This window comes from Notechis scutatus, chromosome Z, assembly GCF_049901735.1.
Source record: "Notechis scutatus isolate UNSWTSFEM ecotype Mainland chromosome Z, rNotScu1.2, whole genome shotgun sequence".
In the NCBI taxonomy this organism is placed as follows: domain Eukaryota; kingdom Metazoa; phylum Chordata; class Lepidosauria; order Squamata; family Elapidae; genus Notechis; species Notechis scutatus.
Window position 1 is genome coordinate 97,557,857 of NC_142025.1, and position 19,815 is coordinate 97,577,671.

General features: G+C 39.3%; 1 protein-coding gene across 1 annotated transcript in view; it reads left to right on the top strand.

Annotated features, from left to right (window-relative positions):
• The window catches only part of TBKBP1 (TBK1 binding protein 1), a 77,188-nt gene that overhangs the window by 5,247 nt on the left and 52,126 nt on the right, over positions 1–19,815 (top strand). Inside the window, 2 exon segments of the mRNA XM_026669806.2 lie at positions 13,420–13,700; positions 14,637–14,759. Coding sequence (XP_026525591.2) covers positions 13,479–13,700; positions 14,637–14,759 — 345 coding nt within the window. The 5' untranslated portion in view covers positions 13,420–13,478.

Here is a 19,815-nt window from a genome sequence, read left to right on the forward strand (position 1 = left end):
CAAACCAGCCCCCACCCCACCAGTATTTATAGAGAGATGGCAGCTCCGATCACACACTGCTTGCACTGGCACGAAGTCGAAAGCACCAGCCTGAGGATGGCGAGTGGGACCTCGCCGAAACATCACCAAGATACTCTTAATCTTACACGGGAAAAGACCAGAACACACCTAGACCTATATACTATAGATGTGTCTAGCAAGGCATTTATATATTTTAACACATGATATTCTCCCATCATTTGTCTGTCTGCAGACTCCTACATTCTACCTAAGTGTGTAACCTGGTGTTGTCATGCCTTAAACACCAGCTGTTTCCCTTTCCTCTCCCATTTTTTTTTCCATCATGTCTGGTGAAGCGCTTTTAGCTTGCATGTTATTTTAGAAACTTCAGTTGGCCTAATAAGAATGTTACCTTAAGATGGCGTAGGTGTTTTTATTTTTACTTCATTACTTTTATTTTGCTTTGCTTTATATATTTATAAATGCAGCTTTCCTAAGGATACATTTTTGTATATGGCTGCCATTTTTTCTGTTTCAATGTTGGAGATCAGAAATCTAAGGTTTACTCTGATCCAAAGATTAATCTGAGGAATGGGTTCAAAGCTACTCATATTGAAAAATGCAAACCACACATGAATATACATGTATTATAGGGATACAAGTCTTTTCTCTCTTCTAGGTTTAAAATAAACCATTGTTTTGCTTAGATTTGTACTTTTTCCATTTTTTTAAAAAATATATTATTCTCCAGACATTCTCCCCCGCAACCAAGCTCTCCGATTCTCAATTATGTGTTCCTTGCAGGTATGGGTAGGCTTTGCTTTAACTGAATCTATTTAAATACAGATCCCTATAGTAACTGCAACACTCCTTTACAAAGCACAATTTTAAAAATAAATGATTGAATGGTAAAAGAAAATGACGTTTACCTGCAGCAGAAAATAGCACATGTGCATGTGCATGCATTTGTGCCAATACTAGAAAAAAAATATAAGTTTTATCTGGTACTTTGTTCATTGAAGCTACAGCTTTTTTTCTTACCTGGAATGACCTTGAAACTGTAGCATATTGAATTAGCTGGTTGGGTGTGCAAATCTAAATAGCTGTTGACTGCCAGTAAATTTAATTTGGACAGCTTCAGTTTTTAGAATTAACTCTTTTCCCTTCCATTACTATCTCACCTCTATTGCCATCTGCAAATGCAACCAAGATAGCTCTGTGCAATGTAGTTTTAGCCAAGTTACTGGAGCTGAAACCTGGAGGGTTAATATTCAACACACACACACACACACACACGTTTGGTGGCAGGGAAAGGGCACTTGGGAGTTCTGAGTACTGAGTAGTTCCTTTATTGTTGCTTCTCTCCTACAAACAGAATCTTGCCAGACTAAAGCAATTATCTGTTATAACTAGTATACTAATATATATTCTGTGACTTATAAGGGAGAGTTCAATTGCCCTCTGGGAATCGGCCAATCTCTCCTATGACTCCTGATTACATTCCACTTCATCAAAGGTGTCAAACACGCGGCCTATGTGCTGGATGCGTCACGCGCTGGTAATGCCCATCCCCATTTTAACAAAGGGGGGGAAAGTCACGATACATCACGTGACAACACCATGATGATGTGAGTTTGACGCCCCTCACTATTTCTTCTATTTTTTAAAAAAAAAGCTGTGATAATAAACCTCAATAAATATATAGCACGGGCTATTCAACCATCTGATCTTTAATTAATAAGAATGAATTGTTAAGAATGGTTTAAAAAAGTTGTTGGTAAATTTACAAGGAATAAGAAAAGAAAAAAAGTAGTCAAATTCAACATTTTGTAAGAATCAAAAGATAGAGGTAAGTCTTGCTCTTCCAAACTATATTACAGGACAAAATGTTTGTCATTGCTAATAAAATGATAAAATCTTCAAATAGTACCCATGTCTTCCCACCCCAAAAGTAAGCCCGTCCTAATCTTTTGGGGTGGGCCTAATATAAGGTTGTTATGATCAGCCCAGGAGGCAGCCCTTCCCTTCCCTGCTCACCTTGGCCGCTTAGCTGCGGCCCGCAGATCAGCTGATCCAGCAAGGATCCAGCAAGAGTTCTGTCTCTTCAGGTGCCTGGAGATGTTTCTGGCGATAAGGCAGAAAGCCATGTGGCCTGTCAGAATTGGCTGCTCCCCCTGCCTTTACCCAGCTGCTGCTGCTTGAGAAAAGGACGACAAGGCAGACAGTTCTAAAAGACTGTGGGATGCATGTGCTTATGTAGAAGCAAAGTGCAGCCTGTCCCTTTCAAGCAATCAAGTGTGTGTGTGTGTGTGAGAGAGAGAGAGAGAGAGAGACAGGGAGAGAGAGAGAGAGAGACGACGGAGAGGAGTAACAAGAATTTCAGGCAATGCTGTTTGAAAGGATTTCCTCTCTTATCATTTTTCTCACACACACACAAACACAAACACACACAGAGAGACATTTGTGGAGAAATGGCGGAGGGCAGGCAACTAGGGTGGCGAGGCTCAGTGTTTGGGCTCCGGCACACTCTTGTACCCCCGGGCAGCGACTGCACATACATGGTGCCTCCAGCTCACTGAGTGTGGCCTGCTGATCTCGGCTGATGGCAGCTCTGACCCAACCCTGGATGCCAATGTTGCAGGCAAGAACCGGCTATGCCGATCCTGCTTCATGGCCGCACAGACGGAACCCGCACTGGCCACTGCTTCACCTGCAAAAGGAGGCACTATGAGGGAGCCCATTTGTTGCATTAGCTGGGTGGGTGTTGCCCATACAGGTGCTGGGCCTTGGGGTGCCACCCCGAGGAGGTGCCAAGCTAGAGGCAGGGGTGGATCAGTCCCCTTACCTGGTTGCCTTCCCTCGACTGTTTCTTTACAAGTGTGTGTGTGTGTGAGAGGGGGGGGGGAATGGCAGAGAGGAAACCCTTTCAAACAGTGTTGCCTGCAATTCTTGTTACTCCCCTCCATCGTTTCTCTTCTCTGTCTCTCTGTCTCACACATACAGACATTTGATTGCTTGAAAGGGACAGGCTGCGCTTTGCTTCTACCATAAGGCTCCACTCCAAGACTTCAGCATATCCCAGGATTACAACATTGAAGGCTCAGCAGGAAAACGGGTAGGGGGATTTTCCTGCTTGTCCTCCTTTTCTCAGCCTGTGCTGAGCTTAAGAAAAGGAGCACAGGCAGGAAAATCCCCCTACCCGTTTTCCTGCCAATCGCCAAAAAAGCTTCCCCCCAAGCCTTCAGCGTATCCCAGGATTGCAACCCTGAAGGCTCGGCAAGAAAATGCTGTTTCGAGAAAACATGCAGAAACAGATCAGCAGAGCTGCCGCCCTTTTCTGAGCCTGAACGTCCTCCGCAAAACAGCTGAGCTGAGCCTGCGTGTCTTCGCTAAACAGCTGGTTTTGTTTTGCAGAACTGTTTAACAAAGACGTGCAGGCTCAGCACAGCTTTTTTGTGGAGGACATTCAGATTCTGAAAATGATTCAGGTCAGCTGTTTGGTAAGGCCATGGAGGTGCTTCCTGGTACTGGAAAAAAAAATGGGAAAAATATAAGACTTCCCCAAAACTAAGACCTGCTGTCTTTTCTGGCGGTCTAAAAAATAAGACTCAGTCTTATTTTCGGGGAAACACAGTAGGAAAGTGGTGGCTAACCTTTTTGGGCTCCTGTGCTAAAAATTGCACACATGTTAGTGCGCACACACTTGCATGCTAGCACTCAGAATGCAATGTGCACCCCTCACGCCTCCTGCGCATGCACACGCAATCCCCCCTCCATGTCACCCCCTGCCACCGCCTTACCTGCACTGCGCCTCACAGCTGCTTTTTCGGTTGGTTTGAGGCCTTTTTTGGCCTCCCAGAGGCTTGGAAAAAGCCGCTACAAGGCTTCTCAGGCCTTATAATATGCCTCTTTTGTCACTTCCGGTATTATAGGAAGTGATAAAACAGGCCTATTCATCCTGAAAAGCCTTGCAGAGGCTTTTTCAAAGCCCTGAAACTAGCAGAAAAATCAGCTGTTCACCATCATGGTGGTAGAACATAACATTGAGAGGAGCTGGTGCAACTAATGGGTTTAACAGATACTTATGATACAGGGACAACAAAGAGTACAAAAATGTTAAAAAAACATAATGCAAAGTTTGATTAAAAAAGTATGAAATCTTATGAGAAAAAATAATAATTCAAACAATCTCACTGGTAGCCTCTCCTTTAAAATTTGCTTTAATTTTGGAAACAACTATAGTAAGAAAAATGCAACTACAGTATCATCCATTTATACTCCATGAACAGATCAAAGACATACCAAGAACTATTTGGTGAAGCTGGAACATGCCATTGTTGATGTCTCTACAGGGAAAAATAAAAACTGACCTCAAGAATAAGGGACAGCTTCTTTAAAAATGCTAAGAATTTGGAATGCTCATGCATAATCAAGAGCATATATTAGAGCATATAAATATAGGTTAGTTCTCAACTTATGACCACAATTGGAACCAGAATTTCCATTACTGAGCGAAGTCATTTTAAGATTTTACAAACGTTTCTGCCTCGATTGTTAAGCAAATTACTAAAGTTAAGAGAATCTTGTGGTTGTTAAGCAAATCCAACTTCCCCCATTGACTTTGCTTGTCAGAAACTAGCTGGAAAGGTGACAAATGGTGATCCTATGGCTTTGGGATGCTGCAACACTTCTAAATACACACTGGTTGCTAAAGTGCCCAAAGTTTGATCATGTGTCCATCGGGATGCTGTAACAGTTGTAAATGCAAGGATCAGACCTAAGTCTTTATTTTCACTGCTGTTGCTAAACAAATGGCTTTAAGCTGATGACTACCTGTATATAAACTGTTACTCAGCTGTCAAACTGAGACAGAACAAATAAAAAAAACCTGCATAATAAATTGGTTGCAAAATTTTAAAGAAACAGTTACAAAAAAACAATGGGAAAAATTATGAAACAAATGTATAAAATTTGCTCCAAGTAATAACTTATGACAAACTTTGCATAAAATATATTATAGGTGTTATACAACTGTGTCAATAATTCCTAAGATAGATAAATCATATATTAATTAAAGTTGAAAATGCTATAAAATAGAAAGAACATAATTGTGTGGCAGACATATAACCCACATGCCCACCCTGAAAAGTATGACAGAAATATACAGCAATATTCAGAGAAATCAAATATAGAATAAAACTGCAATTCTCACTAGGCATAATTCCAAAACATATAACAACATATAATTTACTAAGATGCATGTTTAGAGTGGAAGGATAAATTTACCACATTAGAAAAGAGATATGTTACCAAAGACATCAGACTGGGACATTAAACTTGGAGAATATGCACTAAGGGCAAAATTAACAGCATATATTCACAACAGAAGTTTAATTAAATTTAAGCAAGAATGGCTTCCATTCATACTATATATCCGTGATGGTGAACCTGTGGCATGTGTGCCGGAAGTGGCATGCAGAGCCATTTCTGCCGGCATGTGAGAGGTCACCCGCATGTGTGTGCGCGCCCCTGCCAGCCAGCTGATTGTTGGTTATCTGCTGCACATGCACGGGGGGGGAGTCTCATGCACATGCACAGAGGTGCAAGGCATGTGGGGGTCACACATGCATGTTCAAGGGGGCAGGAGGGTCACGTGCACATTGCATTAAGAGTGGAAGCGTGTGTGCATGCATGCACGCTCGCTTGCAGACTTTCAGCACGTGATGAGAAAAAGGTTAGCCATCCCTGCTATATATTATGCAACAAGGCAAATATAAGTATCAATAAACGTAGTTTTCAATAGGAAAAGGAACTGTTTAAAGATTTGAAATCAGAGACGCAGAAAAAATGTAAACATCTATAAGTATTGTACATTATTTATTTATCAAACAAATAATGTCATATTGAAAGGAGGACTATTTTGAACTAATTATTTAGCATTCCTCTTTAACTGTATTCTTATAAAAGGACTAGTTACACGGACCAGACCGGACTTTTATTTTAGCAATAAATTGGAAAGCCATTGAAAGGAACCTTTCTTGTTCTTTTTCCCCCCTGCAAATGATATCCCTGCCACTGCTGTCCTTCATCTAAAGCTGTTATTAGCGATAAACCAAATGTGTGCCTTTAGTTCACAGCCATTGTAAGGGTGAGACTAAAATAACATGCATTTATCTTTAACTGCAGGGCTTTGAAAAATAGCCACCTATTCTTCCTCTGGCCTCTTTTGTCTTCTTCTCATGCAATGAGCAAGCAGTTGCTTTAGAGGACATATATTGGAATATGTCCACAAGGTATTGAAAGAAAAGGCCTTCAGTGCCCCTTAGGCGGGCAGCCATCTGCAAGTGTAATGGGAATACCACCTTACCAGCAGGCTTGAAGGAAACTTCAGTCACTGCTCTAAATAGCTTTTATCGATGGGACAAGAATAGGAAGGGGCTCCATCTTGTTTTCCTGTTCAGGCAACAAACGTTCTTGGACCAGCTAAAGAAATTGGGTTGTGCGTCTGCATTTGTTTTTAAAATTTGCATTGTAAGCCAAATGATTAGGAAAGGAGCAAACACAATCACTCCCCATACCATTATATGCATGTAAAGATACATATGGGCTTCCTACATTATAATCTGAAGAAGTAATTTAAGTCCTATTATGGTTAAAATGTTCAATATTTTGTGTCATCTCTGATAGTATATGCATAATCTCTCAGAATAAAAGAAAAATAGTTTGGTTTTAAAGGCTGTCTCACAATGGCTGTATTTACATAGTTTTGAAAAAAATCATATTGTCTGGTCCTCTCTTGTAATTGTGGCCACTGAAACTGGCTAATCTAGATCAGAGGCCACATAGGACATCTATCAAAACCATGCCTTCCACTTTCAAGGTCAAGAAATGAATGACAAGAAATTTGCTATCACATAAATGCAAGAGAAAGAGATGTAGGTAAAACTTAAAGCCAGTGAGATATTTAAAAAATAATAAAAGAGATTCTGTGATGTGGACTTTGTGATGTTAATTATCCTTTGCAAACCATTTTATTCTCCTCAAGAATTTTCCTCATTCTATTTGCAATGTATATGCCTATTTTCTATTTGCAATGTATATTCCTCTGCAAGCTTGCATAAACTCTAGCTGACCAGATTATGGGCTGAAGAGAAATTCCCAGATTCGCTCCTCATTGTGTTAGGAGATTTCAGCAGTGCTAACTTAAGCCAAGAGCTACCAAGATACTTTCAGCATGTCAAATGTCTTATTAGAGGCAAGAATACTTTAGACCACTGCTACACAACATTAAAAGATGCTTATCAGTCTTTACCATGAGCATCTGTGGGACACTCTGATCATTGTATGATTCATCTTGTACTTGCTTATAAACAAAGGCTTAAAACCATAAAACCAACAATTTAATCAATGAAGTCTTGGACTGAGGAGCCAGAGTTAAAGCTACAGGCTTGCCTTGATTGCACAGATTGCAACGTTTTACAACATACCTCTGTAGACTTGGATGGACTCACAGATACCGTAACATCGTATGTTAGTTTTTCTGACAACCTATGTGTGCTGACCAGAAACCTGTAAATATATAGTAACAACAGACTTTGGTTCACAGCTGAACTCAAGCAGGTACATCGTGCCAAAGAGGAAGCCTACAGGAAAGGAGATAGAATCAGGCCACAAATGTATTAACAAGGGAGATCAGAGTAGCAAAAAGAAGCTGCAAGCTGAAAAGCAGAGGAATCAGCCCTTAACAAATGAACCAGCAAATGTGTCGAAAACTCTTAAAAATATCACTGGTTACAGCAAACGTTCTTTCCATGCTGAAGGGAATCAACAACTGATAAATGATCTGAATGTGTTTTACTGTAGGTTAGAGAGGAAATCACTGTCACCTATCACCATCATCTCCTTCTCAGATACACCAACAACAGCCAAGCCTCCTACAATTGACTCCATCCCTTTGAACCCGCTACCTCTGGTGATCACAGAAAATGATGTGCAAGGTCTATTTCACAGACAAAAGCCTGAAAAAGCACTAGGCCCAAAGTAACTCCTTCTTGCTTGAAAGTTTGTGCTGACCAATTGGCTCCCATCTTCACCCACATCTAGAGATGTGTTATGTTCCTTCTTGCTTCAAACACTCTACTGTCATCCCAGTGCTGAAGAAACCCTCCATCAAGGAGCTAATGACTACAGGCCGGTTGCTCTGACATCCATAGTTATGAAAACCTTTCAAAGATTAGTGCTGGCCCACCTGAAAACCATCACGGATTCGCTGTTAAGACCCCTTGCAATTTGCCTATTGAGCAAATAGATCAGCAGATTATGCTGTTAGTACGGCTCTGAACTACATCCTACAACATCTTGAATCTCCAAGGACTTACGCAAGGGTTCTTTTTGCAGACTTTAGCTCGGCATTCAATACCATCATTCCAGATATTCTAGTAACTGAACTGATTCAGCTTGTATGTGAAACACAAGCTTTCTAACAGACAGAAAGCAGCAGATGCGGCTTGCAAGCCACAGGCAGCTCTTTCGTCCCTCTGCTGTGACTCCCTGTCAGGTGAGCCCACCAGCGTCATCACGGCAGGAAAGGTTTGTCTGCTGCCTGCTTCGCTTTCTGCCCTGCCACCTCCCAGCTGGAGAGCTACATTTGTTTGCTTGCTGGCCACCTCAGAGGAGGGAGCTGCACTCAGGCTGCTTGGGTCCCTACTGTGGGAGGGGGGAGAGGGAGCGGGAAGGGGGGGGTGTCTCCCCAACAGGATCCAGGTTAAAGTTGCCTTATTTTCCATGGTCCTCCACTCCCCCTCCACAGCCCAAGTGGTTAGATTCACACAACACATGAAGCTGGGCAGGAGAGCACGGATAGATGGATGGAGAGATGGATGGGAGGAGGGATGGAGGGATAGGTAGATGGATGCAGGGATGGATAGATAGATGGAGGGAGGGAGGGATAGATAGAGGGATAGATGGGATAGATGAAGGGATAGAGAGGTAGAGGGAGGGATTGATAGAGGGATAGATATTTGGAGGGATGGATGGATGGGGGATGCAGGGATGGAGGGAGGGATGGAGGGATAGATGGGGGAGAGATAGATGGATGGATTCAGGTATGCAGGGATGGATGGAGGGATAGATATAGATTAATAGGAGGGGAGGGGGAGGGAAGGATAGATGGAGGGAGGGATGATGGATGGATAGATGGAAGGATAGATGGGACAGGGAGAGAGAGAAAGATAGAGGGAGTAAGAGAGATGGAGACAGAAAGAGAGCAGAGAAAGAGACACAAAGATAGATACCCACTTTCCACAGAAAAGAAAACTGGGAGCCACAAAACCTGGGTAGGCATGGCTGGGGGGTGGAATGAATGGGAGTGACGTCAAGTTGGCCACACCCACCCAGGTTTTCTTTTCTGTGGGAAACTGTCCAAATGGCTCTTTTGAGTGTTTAAGGTTGCAGACCCCTGAGCTAGGCAAAATCACATCAGATACCTGTACAATTAGCACAGGGGCCTCCCAGGGCTGTGTCCTCTCCCCACTTCTCTCTATATACAAACTGCATCTCAAAGGATCCCTCTGTTAAAGTACTGAAGTTTGCAGATAATACAACAGTGATTGGTCTCTTGTAAGACAACGACGAATTGGCATACAGACAGGAAGTTGAACAACTAACCTTGTGGTGCAGCCAGAACAATCTTGAACTAAATACACTCAAAGCCATAGAAGTGGTGGTAGATTTTAGAAGTTCTCCTATTCTACCACTCTTACAAGACTAGACAACGTAGTATCAACAGTAGAGACCTTCAAGTTTCTAGGTTCTATACTATCTCAAGACTTAAGATGGACACCTAACATAAAAAATATCATCAGAAAAGCGCAATAAAGAATGTTCTTCCTGCGCCAACTCAGAAAGCTCAGATTGCCCAAGGAGCTGCTGATACGATTCTACAAAGGAATTATTGAGTCTATCATTTGCACCTCTATAACTGTCTGTTTTGGCACTGCAACCAAACAAGACAGACACAGACTTCAGTGGATAGTTAGCACTGCAGAAAAATAATAATTGCTACCAGCCTGTCTTACATTGAGGACCTTTCTTGCACAAGCCAGAAAGAGAGCTGTGAAAATATCTACAGACCTCACACATCCTGGACATAAACTGTTTCAACTTCTTCCCTCAAGATGCCATAGGGCAGTGGTGGCTAACCTTTCTGGGCTCCTATGCCAAAAATTGCATGCACGTTAGTGCGCCAGCACCCAGAATGCAATGTGCGCCCCATCCCCCCATGCCACCACCTCCACCCCCTTACCTGCACTGCGCCTCACAACTGGTTTTTTGGCTGGTTTGAGGCCTTTTTCGGCCTCCCAGAGGCTTGGAAAAAGCCTCTACAAGGCTTCTCAGGCCGAATAATATGCCTGTTTCATCACTTCCGGTATTACAGGAAGTGATGAAATGAGTCCTGCAGAGACTTTTTCCAAGCCTCTGGGAGGCTGAAAAAGGCCTGAAACTTGCAGAAAAATCAGCTGTGAGGCACATGCATGCACAATGAGGTAAGTTTGCCTGTGGCTTGTGTGCCAGCACAAGTGGCTCTGTGTGCCACTTGTGGCACGCATGCCATAGGTTCACCATCATGGCCATAGGGCATTACATGCCAAAATAGTTAGACACAAGGACAAGTTTCCCTCCCCCCCCATGCCATCACTCTGCTAAACAACTAAATTCTCTCAACACTGTCAAACTACCTAGTAGGGCTGTATTACTATTCTTCTTCTCATCTTTCCTATTACCTATTTCCTTATTTTATGATTATCTTACAATTTATATTAATTGTTTTATTTAGTATCCCAGTATGATTTATATTGATTGCTTATTTACTATCCTATGATTATTCTAAGTATTGTATCTTATGATTTATGATGAATGCATTTTTATTATGATTATGATCATGATGTATAACTTGTTGCTTGTACACTGAGAGCTTATGCACCGGAAACAAATTCCTTGTGTGTCCAATCATACTTGGGCAATAAAGAATTCTATTCTATTCTATAAATGTAGATTGATTTCTAGAGGCCGTATAATAACTGATTTACCCCCCCCCCCCCATTATTAAAGCTGCTTTGATATCTGTAAAAAGGATAAATTATTATCTTTTGACTCGTTGCTGCTAGGTCCTGAGCGCTGGGATGATTTCTTAGAAAGAAAAATATTTATTTTCATGCCTTGGATGAAGCTCTCATAGTGATATAGATACATGAAGATAACACAAAGCAATAGTAAATAGTTCCAGGTGAAACCATGGAGTTTTAGAAAAATGGTAGAAGAGGCATTCTCCCTTAGGCCAGCCTATCTGATAGGATTGTTTTATGTTAAATAGGAGAAATCTATATGTATATTTCCAGAGTTCTGGAAGTAGGTGGAGGGACAGTAATAATAATGCTTGTATTTATTTTAATTAGAACCCATATCATGACCCAATGAATTTAGGTGCAAAAAGATGCTTGTCTAGAGCCTCTTGACCAGGGGAAATGTCTACCTTAATTTTTCTCTGAGTTTTCTTTTGGTTATCTTATGTAGTATAACTGGGATCTTTTTATTGTTGCTACTGTTTAGCAACTGGGAATCAGAGGAGTTTTGGGCATTGCAGATCATCTGGAGATCTGTAGTGGAGCTGATCCATCATGTTCTGTCTAATGATGCAGAATATTGAACTGGATAGGTCAGTGGATTGAGTCTATACAAGTAGTTTCCTGCCTTTTTTTATTTCCTAAAGAGCCAGTAGTTATTGGTTGCCTATTTTTGTTCCTTTATATATGAGAATATGAGCCATTCAGAACTATAAAAAAATTATTATGCTTTTTAAAAATAATGAATGATTTTTGTAGTCTCATTTCTTTCCCAATACGTCCACATTAGCCATTTTTAAAAAAAGCCTGCTATAGCATGCAAGTTGCTTTAGCAGCTTGGAGACCCACCTGATTTTATCTTGCTATTGTTCTTCATGTTCTCTTTTTCCTTTTCCTTTCCTTCTCTATGAGGTTGTCACATTCTGTGCCCATGTCCAAAGTTGTCCAATTTTTTCAGAAGACCATCTCTTTGTGTGGCACACTTTCTGCTTTCCAATACTCATACTGAGAAATCCAGTGCAGCATTTGAGTTTCAGATTTTTCTTTCACTTTTGAGACGGGGGTGGGATTTTACTGGTTTGGCCCGGTTCGGTCAAACTGGTAGCTCCGAAGATCATCTGGGAGTGAACCGTTTCACTCCGAAGATCAGCTGCTGGGCCCACCTGCCCTCCCCGGCTCCCTACTGACTTTTATTTCCTGCTTTTGAACTCAGCTGCATCACACGGCACAGCGGATTGCCACGTGTTGAAGAGACAGGGAGAGTGCAGGAGTGGGTCAGTAGGGAAGCCTCTGCACGCATGCAAAGCACGCATGCACGCACAAAGTATGCTCACCAAGCCACACCCACCGAACCGGTGGTAAACCAATTTGAATCCCACCACTGTTTTGAGGGGTGACTTATGGGGATAAAGTGGGTTGCTTGAGAGTTTAGATCCCAGATGTCATTCAGGACAGTAAATAATGGCACACAGTCAGATCTGGATTCTTGATGAATAAAGATCCAGGCGTGCTCTGACACAAGACCTATAGGGGTGAATGAGAGATGTAGTAAGAGTGTTTCTGACAAATTTCATGCTCCCTGAAAACGGGAAGGACATAAGGTCATGCCAAGCAAAGTCCTGTTGGGTCAATTTGTGCTTAACTTCCTTCCAAGCACACATCAGTAAGTATAGTAGATACTTCTAAACTGCTGCAATATGTGATGGGTGGGACAGCATAGTTGGTAGATACAGCTGGGGGAGAGCAATCCACCACAATTCTTGTATACTTACAAATGAAGGGTTAGAAACACAAATATGTACTGGAGTATGACACTAATATAGCGTAACTATTTAAAACAGAAATGATATGCTATCAATAGGAAGCACATAGTTTGTAATCAGAAGATGTAAACAAAGCGTGAATAAAAATGTTAATGTAATTTCTAAAGAGTAGCCCTTTTAATATATATCTTTTGCAATACAATATATCATCTTGTGGGAGATAAAAATTAACATATATTTTGCTAGTTAAATGTCATTAAACTATGATGATTTTATGAGGCATCCTATGGTATTACATTATCATTATTAAGCTGAATTTTTGCATCATTTCTTTATTAGACCTTATCCAGGATTCCAAACAGATATTCTCCCTCAGAACAGCTTTCAACAATTAAAAATCCATTTACAAATATGTACATCTTTTTCTCAACTTATAACAAAAATGATAAAAAGAAGCTTAAAAGAAGTGAAATGGTAGGGGGGGAAAGTATTTTGATATTTCTCTTATTGCTCTTGTTTCTTGTCACCTCCTACAGCTGGATTTGGCCATGCATTGATATTTCCTGTTAAATGCTCACTCCTTCCAGTCTGTGTCATGGACTCCATGTTTGAGGATGACATCAGCATCCTTACCCAAGATGCCTTGGCGCAGGATGATGAATGGTTGGACAGTCCGAACACCGACCTCTCCAGTGAGATGTGTTCTGCTTCTCACTTTGCTTTCATTACAGCATATGATGACATCAAAAATCGCTTGACAGGGCTAGAGCGGGAAAATACTAACCTCAAACGGAAGCTAAAGATGTATGAGATCAAGGTGAGTGGTAGCTGTTTAAAATAAGGCCAGCCGGAAAAATAGCATATGCCAATTCAGAGGGGGGGAAATGTTGTTCCTAACATGGGCAAAAATGTAGTAATTACCTGTTGCTACAGAACATTGACCCCACACAATAGGGACCTAGGGCATCCCTCCTACTTTTTAATGTGTTAGTTCCTGTTATGCTTAGGGCAATCTTCTCCAGCTGCCTATGTTGAGACTGCAGCTTCAGAAATTTCCAGCCAGAATAGTTTTGGGAAGTTATATTCTAATACCTCTGGAGGATACAAAGATAAAGAAGGCTAATAGTCTTTAATTAATTTACTCTTTTTTTTACACTTCTTGATCATGCGAAAGGTGGGTAGTTGCTAGATGGACCAATGTGCTGACTAGGCATCAGCCAATCTGTTTAATTTTTTCCCTGCGAGAAATGTCATATTGTTGCCTATGTTCACATGTTGTAAATCTGTTCAGAAGTTTTTCTTAGTTACACAACACCTCCCTCCTTTTGTTTGATTTTTTATTTTAAATAAAATGAAAGTAACTAAATAAATAGCCTCCTCCTTAAACCATAGCTCTCATATTATGGCCCACAGATTACTATCAACTCCAATTAGAAATTTCATGGAAAGACAGTTGAAGCATTGAATATATTTATATTTTACCCAGTATTTGATTTTTTTTTTTTAAATCTACATTGTCCAGGCCAGATAACTCTTAGAATCATTTTTCTGGTTTTTTTTTTGGTTTTTTTAATGGAAGCTAACATTGTAACGCTCTGATATTTAAATATTACATGCAGATTTACATGTTATTGCTTCCCATTTTGTACAAATATTAGTGAAACATATGTGTATGTATGTGTGTACATATAGATATATAAACACACAATATTTCCCCACACACACACATACTTTTTTTGGATCTGTCCTGCAGTTCCCATTGATCAGTGACTTTGGAGAAGAACGTATGTTCCCAGTTTATGAATCCAAGGAGACTTCTCTTCTGAAGAGTGAGAAAGCCAACCTCCAGCAGCAGTTGAATCAGTTCCAGCGTGAGGTGAGGGGACTGTCTCAGCAACCTTTGAAAAAATGGATGCGCTTAACTTACTGATCTTTTCGTGGAATTTTTCGTGACATATGGTGGCTTTTGCAACTGCCTCATGAACTGAAATATGGTTCAAGGCTGAGGCTTTGTTTTGTTTGTTTGATTTTAGTAGTATGTGACTATGACAAAATTAATAAGAAAATGACATTCCCAATAGCTGCAGTTGACTGAAGAAGGACTCTCTCTCTCCATTTTAATTAAGGATACTTTAATGGGGTATATTCATTTGATGTGCAGTTCTCTGTTGTGTTCTGGAATTTTAATCTCTACACATTTGGAAGAAGGGTCCTGTACAGTTTCAATTTCAGAAAGCACAGTGAGTAAGTACTGTAACTAATAGTAGCAAAGACATAGAAAGAGATAGAGTTTCACATGTCTCAAATCACACCTTCAACTAGGTGAGACCAGGGGTACATCTGGATCTCAGATTCCAGGGTTCTGTTTGTACACAAAGCTCTCAAATGACAACAATCCAAAATTGTGCACATAGAGATAGACACAAATGTGTACAAATACACACACATACACACACATGGGAGAGGACTATGAATGAAATTCCTTAAGAGAAATTTTATCTCTGTTGTCTTTGCTCTTAGAAATAGATAATTGAGTAACTGAAGTACTAATACTTGTGTTCTCAGTTAGAGTAGGGAGCCCATAGGATGCAATGGATAATATGTCAGGTTTAAATTAATGATGCATTTAAATTAGTTATGCAAAATATTTTCTGTTTTTTTTTGTCCTGAACAAACATGTACCTAGCAGAATTTTATGAATTTAAAATGAAACTATTTAAGTATTCTATAGGAGTCTTAATTGTTATTTAACTCATAACCAAAGTAATACAATGGCAATAGAGATAAGAGGACCTAAAATTTCAATTCAATCCTAGAAGATTCATGAAATGATCTTGGGTCAATTGTTGTTTCTCTTACCATTGCATACTTCATAAGGCTGTATAGGTAAAATGGAATATCTCCCTCTCTCCCCCACCCCCCATCTGGTATGTACATTCTTTTTCTTTTATTGTATTTTATTTGATTGTTAAATATACAAGTTTTATGTAGTAAATAATCAAGTGATTATATAAGAAATAAGAAATACAATCAACCACCAATAATCACAACAAACGGACTCTTTTGGACAAAGAGTCTTTATAAAGAGCCCTTTTTAATTCTATATATTATTAGTTTTGTTTTTATTGTAATTTTATAGATCTTGATACATTGCATTATTTCAATGAATATTTTAGTGCAATTATATGTATGTAATATACATAAATTATGAACATAAATTAGTTTATTTAGGAAGTTTAAAGTATTGAAAATAAGGAAAATATTATTTAGCAATAGCAATAGCACTTAGACTTATATACCGCTTCACAGTGCTTTTCAGCCCTCTCTAAGCTGTTTACAGAGTCAGCATATTGCCCCCAACAATCTGGGTTCTTGTTCCTTGTAAAAGAAGGAAGAACACAATCTGGGTTCTTGTTCCTTGTAAAAGAAGCAGCTACAGAAACAAGAATTGGACTTTAGTATCTTACTTGGTTTGTATGCAGACTTTTCCCATGGAAGGAGTAGCAGCATTGAACTAATGATTAAATATTGTTGGGGTGGGAAAGAGAAAAAGAGAGAGAAGAATTGAAATGGGAGTGAAGGTACTATTCCTTCTCTTGTTCTTTAATAATTTGGAATGGGGTATTTTTTAAGCTTTATTGGATTTTTATTTTTAAATATACATCAATATCAATGCATGAACTGTGTGGCCTCTGGGTATAATTCATTTTGATACAAACAGCAATAATAATAATAGTTGTTACATTAATCAAACTTATATAATCCTAGTATTGATATACATGATTATTTTAGAGTAGTTATTTAATATTTCAATATTCCATTTTAAATCCAATGATATTATTAAACATACATAGTAATACCACCTTTCAACTCTAATCTTTCCATCTAATTAGTACTTATATTCTATTATATAAAATTATATCTGCTAATATTCTACCTATTTCTTATTTCTACCTCTATTCTAACTTGTAGTCAGGCCACCATTACTAATCCTAGTGTTAATACACATGTTTATATTAAGACATAGTCCTTCATTATTTAGTTGTTCAAAGTGACAATACTCCATTCAAGTACCAGTCATCCTATTATTTAAACATACCTAATAATACCATCTTTCAACCTCCAATCTTTCTATCTAGTTATTGCTTTATATAAAGGTGGGTATTCTTATTTCTACCTCTATTCTAGTTTTAATCAGACCATCATTATATTAGAAAAAAGGGAAAAACCATAATAATAATTCTTTTCTATCCATCATCTCTCAACCATTTTAATACCACAATTCTTACTTGTTTTTTTGGCTTGCCTCCTATACTTCTCTTTTGGATCTTTGTCTCTATCAGCATCTGTGTCTTCACTATTCAATCTGAGTATTTCTCTCATCTCTGTCCTCCTAAGCTGCCAGGTATCCAGCCTGTCCATCCAAACCCCTATCTCCCTTTCAAAAGTATCTTCCAGGTTATCCAATTCCATTTTTAAGTCTCTTAAAGTACTTTTCCCTTGCTTTATAAGACATTATTATCTTTATCATCTTCCCCTTCTCATCTTCTTGCTTTGTTTACTGGTTTGTCTGTTCTACCTTTTCCTCCATTCTTTCTACTGTCTCCTCTCTTTCCTGGACTCTTTGATCTTCATTCATTATCAGTTGTAGCATATTTTCTATTTTCCCATTTGTACCTTGCATTAGGTTCTTTATCTCTCTGTGATTCTTTGTTATAGTACCCCTAATGCTTTGAAACATCAATGCCATTTCTCTTGAAATCTCACTCATTTCCCCCTGATGGAGCATCTTGTCTTATTTTAATAAGTCCCACTTTTACTCAAGTCCAAAAACAATATATTCAAGTCCAATATTGTTCTTCAGAAAGTTCAATAGTTATAGATTTTTACATCTCAGGATTAAGAATCAGTTCCATTTAAGTAGTCCAGACAGCTTTCATAAATCAAAAGTCCCTTTAGTTTACTTAAGAGTCTTCCTTATTCTCACAATAGAGTCTCCAGAAATCATAAAGTAGATAGTTATAGAACAGTTATGAAAATTTTTCCTAGACTTGTAGGAGTATGGTATACTTTCCATTCACCAGTAGATGGTGCCCTCAGCTTAGGTTTCAGTGTTGTTTCAAGACTGATAAATTGATTAATCCAAGCTTAGTTCAATTTATCAATTTAGAAGCAAAGTCGGCTAACCAAATAGATTCAAGTAATAGTTCCAGCATTTCATAATGTCTTTCCAAAACAATGCATACCCAGTTTAAAAATCCAATTTTCTATGTTTAGCTTTCTCCCCTTAATTCCTTTCTTTCGGGGCTAGGATTTTTCTCTATATGGTTGATCACTGCTTTAAGGAATAGTTCTAAGAGTATCTTTTCCTGGATTTTCCTTTTTTTTTCCTTTTAAGGTTAGGGTCTAACTAAAAAAGGAATCTTCTCACCCAGCTCCAGTCACTGTTCATCTACACATTTCTTTGTTACCTCAGCTGTCCCAGCTTCATGGCAGCCATGATGGCTACCTCTTCTCCTCATCATGGATGAGAGGAAGAAGTCCTGGTTCCAGTAGGAGAGTTGCTGCTCTCCACGACCTACAGGGGTCCCTTCTTCACCACCCCTACTGGGTGGCTTTAGCTCCTTTAGGAGCCCTCCAACAGGGAGAACTCAGCGTGGGAACATGGAGACCTGCTCCTCACATCCAATCTCGCTGCAGCATCAGCCAGAAGTTCAGTATAGTTGAATTCTTATTCCAGTGACTTTCATAATTTAGTAATGGACCATCTGCATTCCTTGTCTTAAAACATTTTTAATTCTCTTGACACTAGAAGAGAAGGATAAAGCAAAGATTCTAGTGGTTGATTTTCAGTGCTTTGTGTCAAACTTCACACCCAGGCTAGGCAAAAAACCCAGACACTTCGTCCTAAATTCAGCTTTTGGCTAGACTTGGCAGGAGACTTCCAGGCACTCCTTGGCTCAACATTTTTATTGCAGACAAAAAGAAGGCCTCAGATACAATGATTCATTGCTCATGACAGTGCAAGAAGGAAGGAAGGAAGGAAGGAAGGAAGGAAGGAAGGAAGGAAGGAAGGAAGGAAGGAAGGAAGGAAGGAAGGAAGGAAGGAAAGAGAGAGGAAGGAAAGAAGGAAAGAAGGGCATGTTTTGTGGTACATTTAAATTCTGGCTTTTTCCTTTTATCCTTCTGAATAAACAGATATGGTATTTAGCTACTTTTTTTGGTGGCCCTAAAAGGCAGTTAAGATATTTTTACTTGATGTCTCTTTCTAGTCTTCTACTTCATACGGCTTAAGCTCTCACATTGTGGACCATTTTCAGGAACTCCTTAACATTGATGGAAATTTAAAAGAAAATTACATCCAAAAAGCAAAATATATAAAGATAATATTTAATTAATATATCTTATTCAGGATACAGAATTCACTTGTTTTTGACTAAATGGTTTACTAATTATACTTGTATTTCTTAATATGGCTTTTTAAAAAATCCTGGTCTATGGCTTAGGAATTAATATTGCTAGATGATCTCTACCAAACAAGATTTGTTGAATATTCTACATTCTTGGTATTGTGATTTTTTAATAGAATTACTAGTGAATTAGGACCCTCCCACAGGGATTCAAGTTCTCACATAATGGCTTAAAATGGTGATATATGCTTAATCCCATCCTTCTCATGCTAAATCAGGAGGTCTGAGGGAGAATTTCTGCTCATATCATTTGAATACAGTTAAAAACCAGTGCAGTCAGAAAGAATGCTTACATGGAGGAGACAAAATCAAAACAATATGTGACAGCAATGATGCTGCAACTATTTCCCTTATTCATAATAACATTCTTAATAGCTTTTTCTTCGAGATTCAGGAAAGCTAGAATGATTTCACAAAATGATTTTGTAAAGCCAATCTCAAATACATCTCCAATATGAGTTG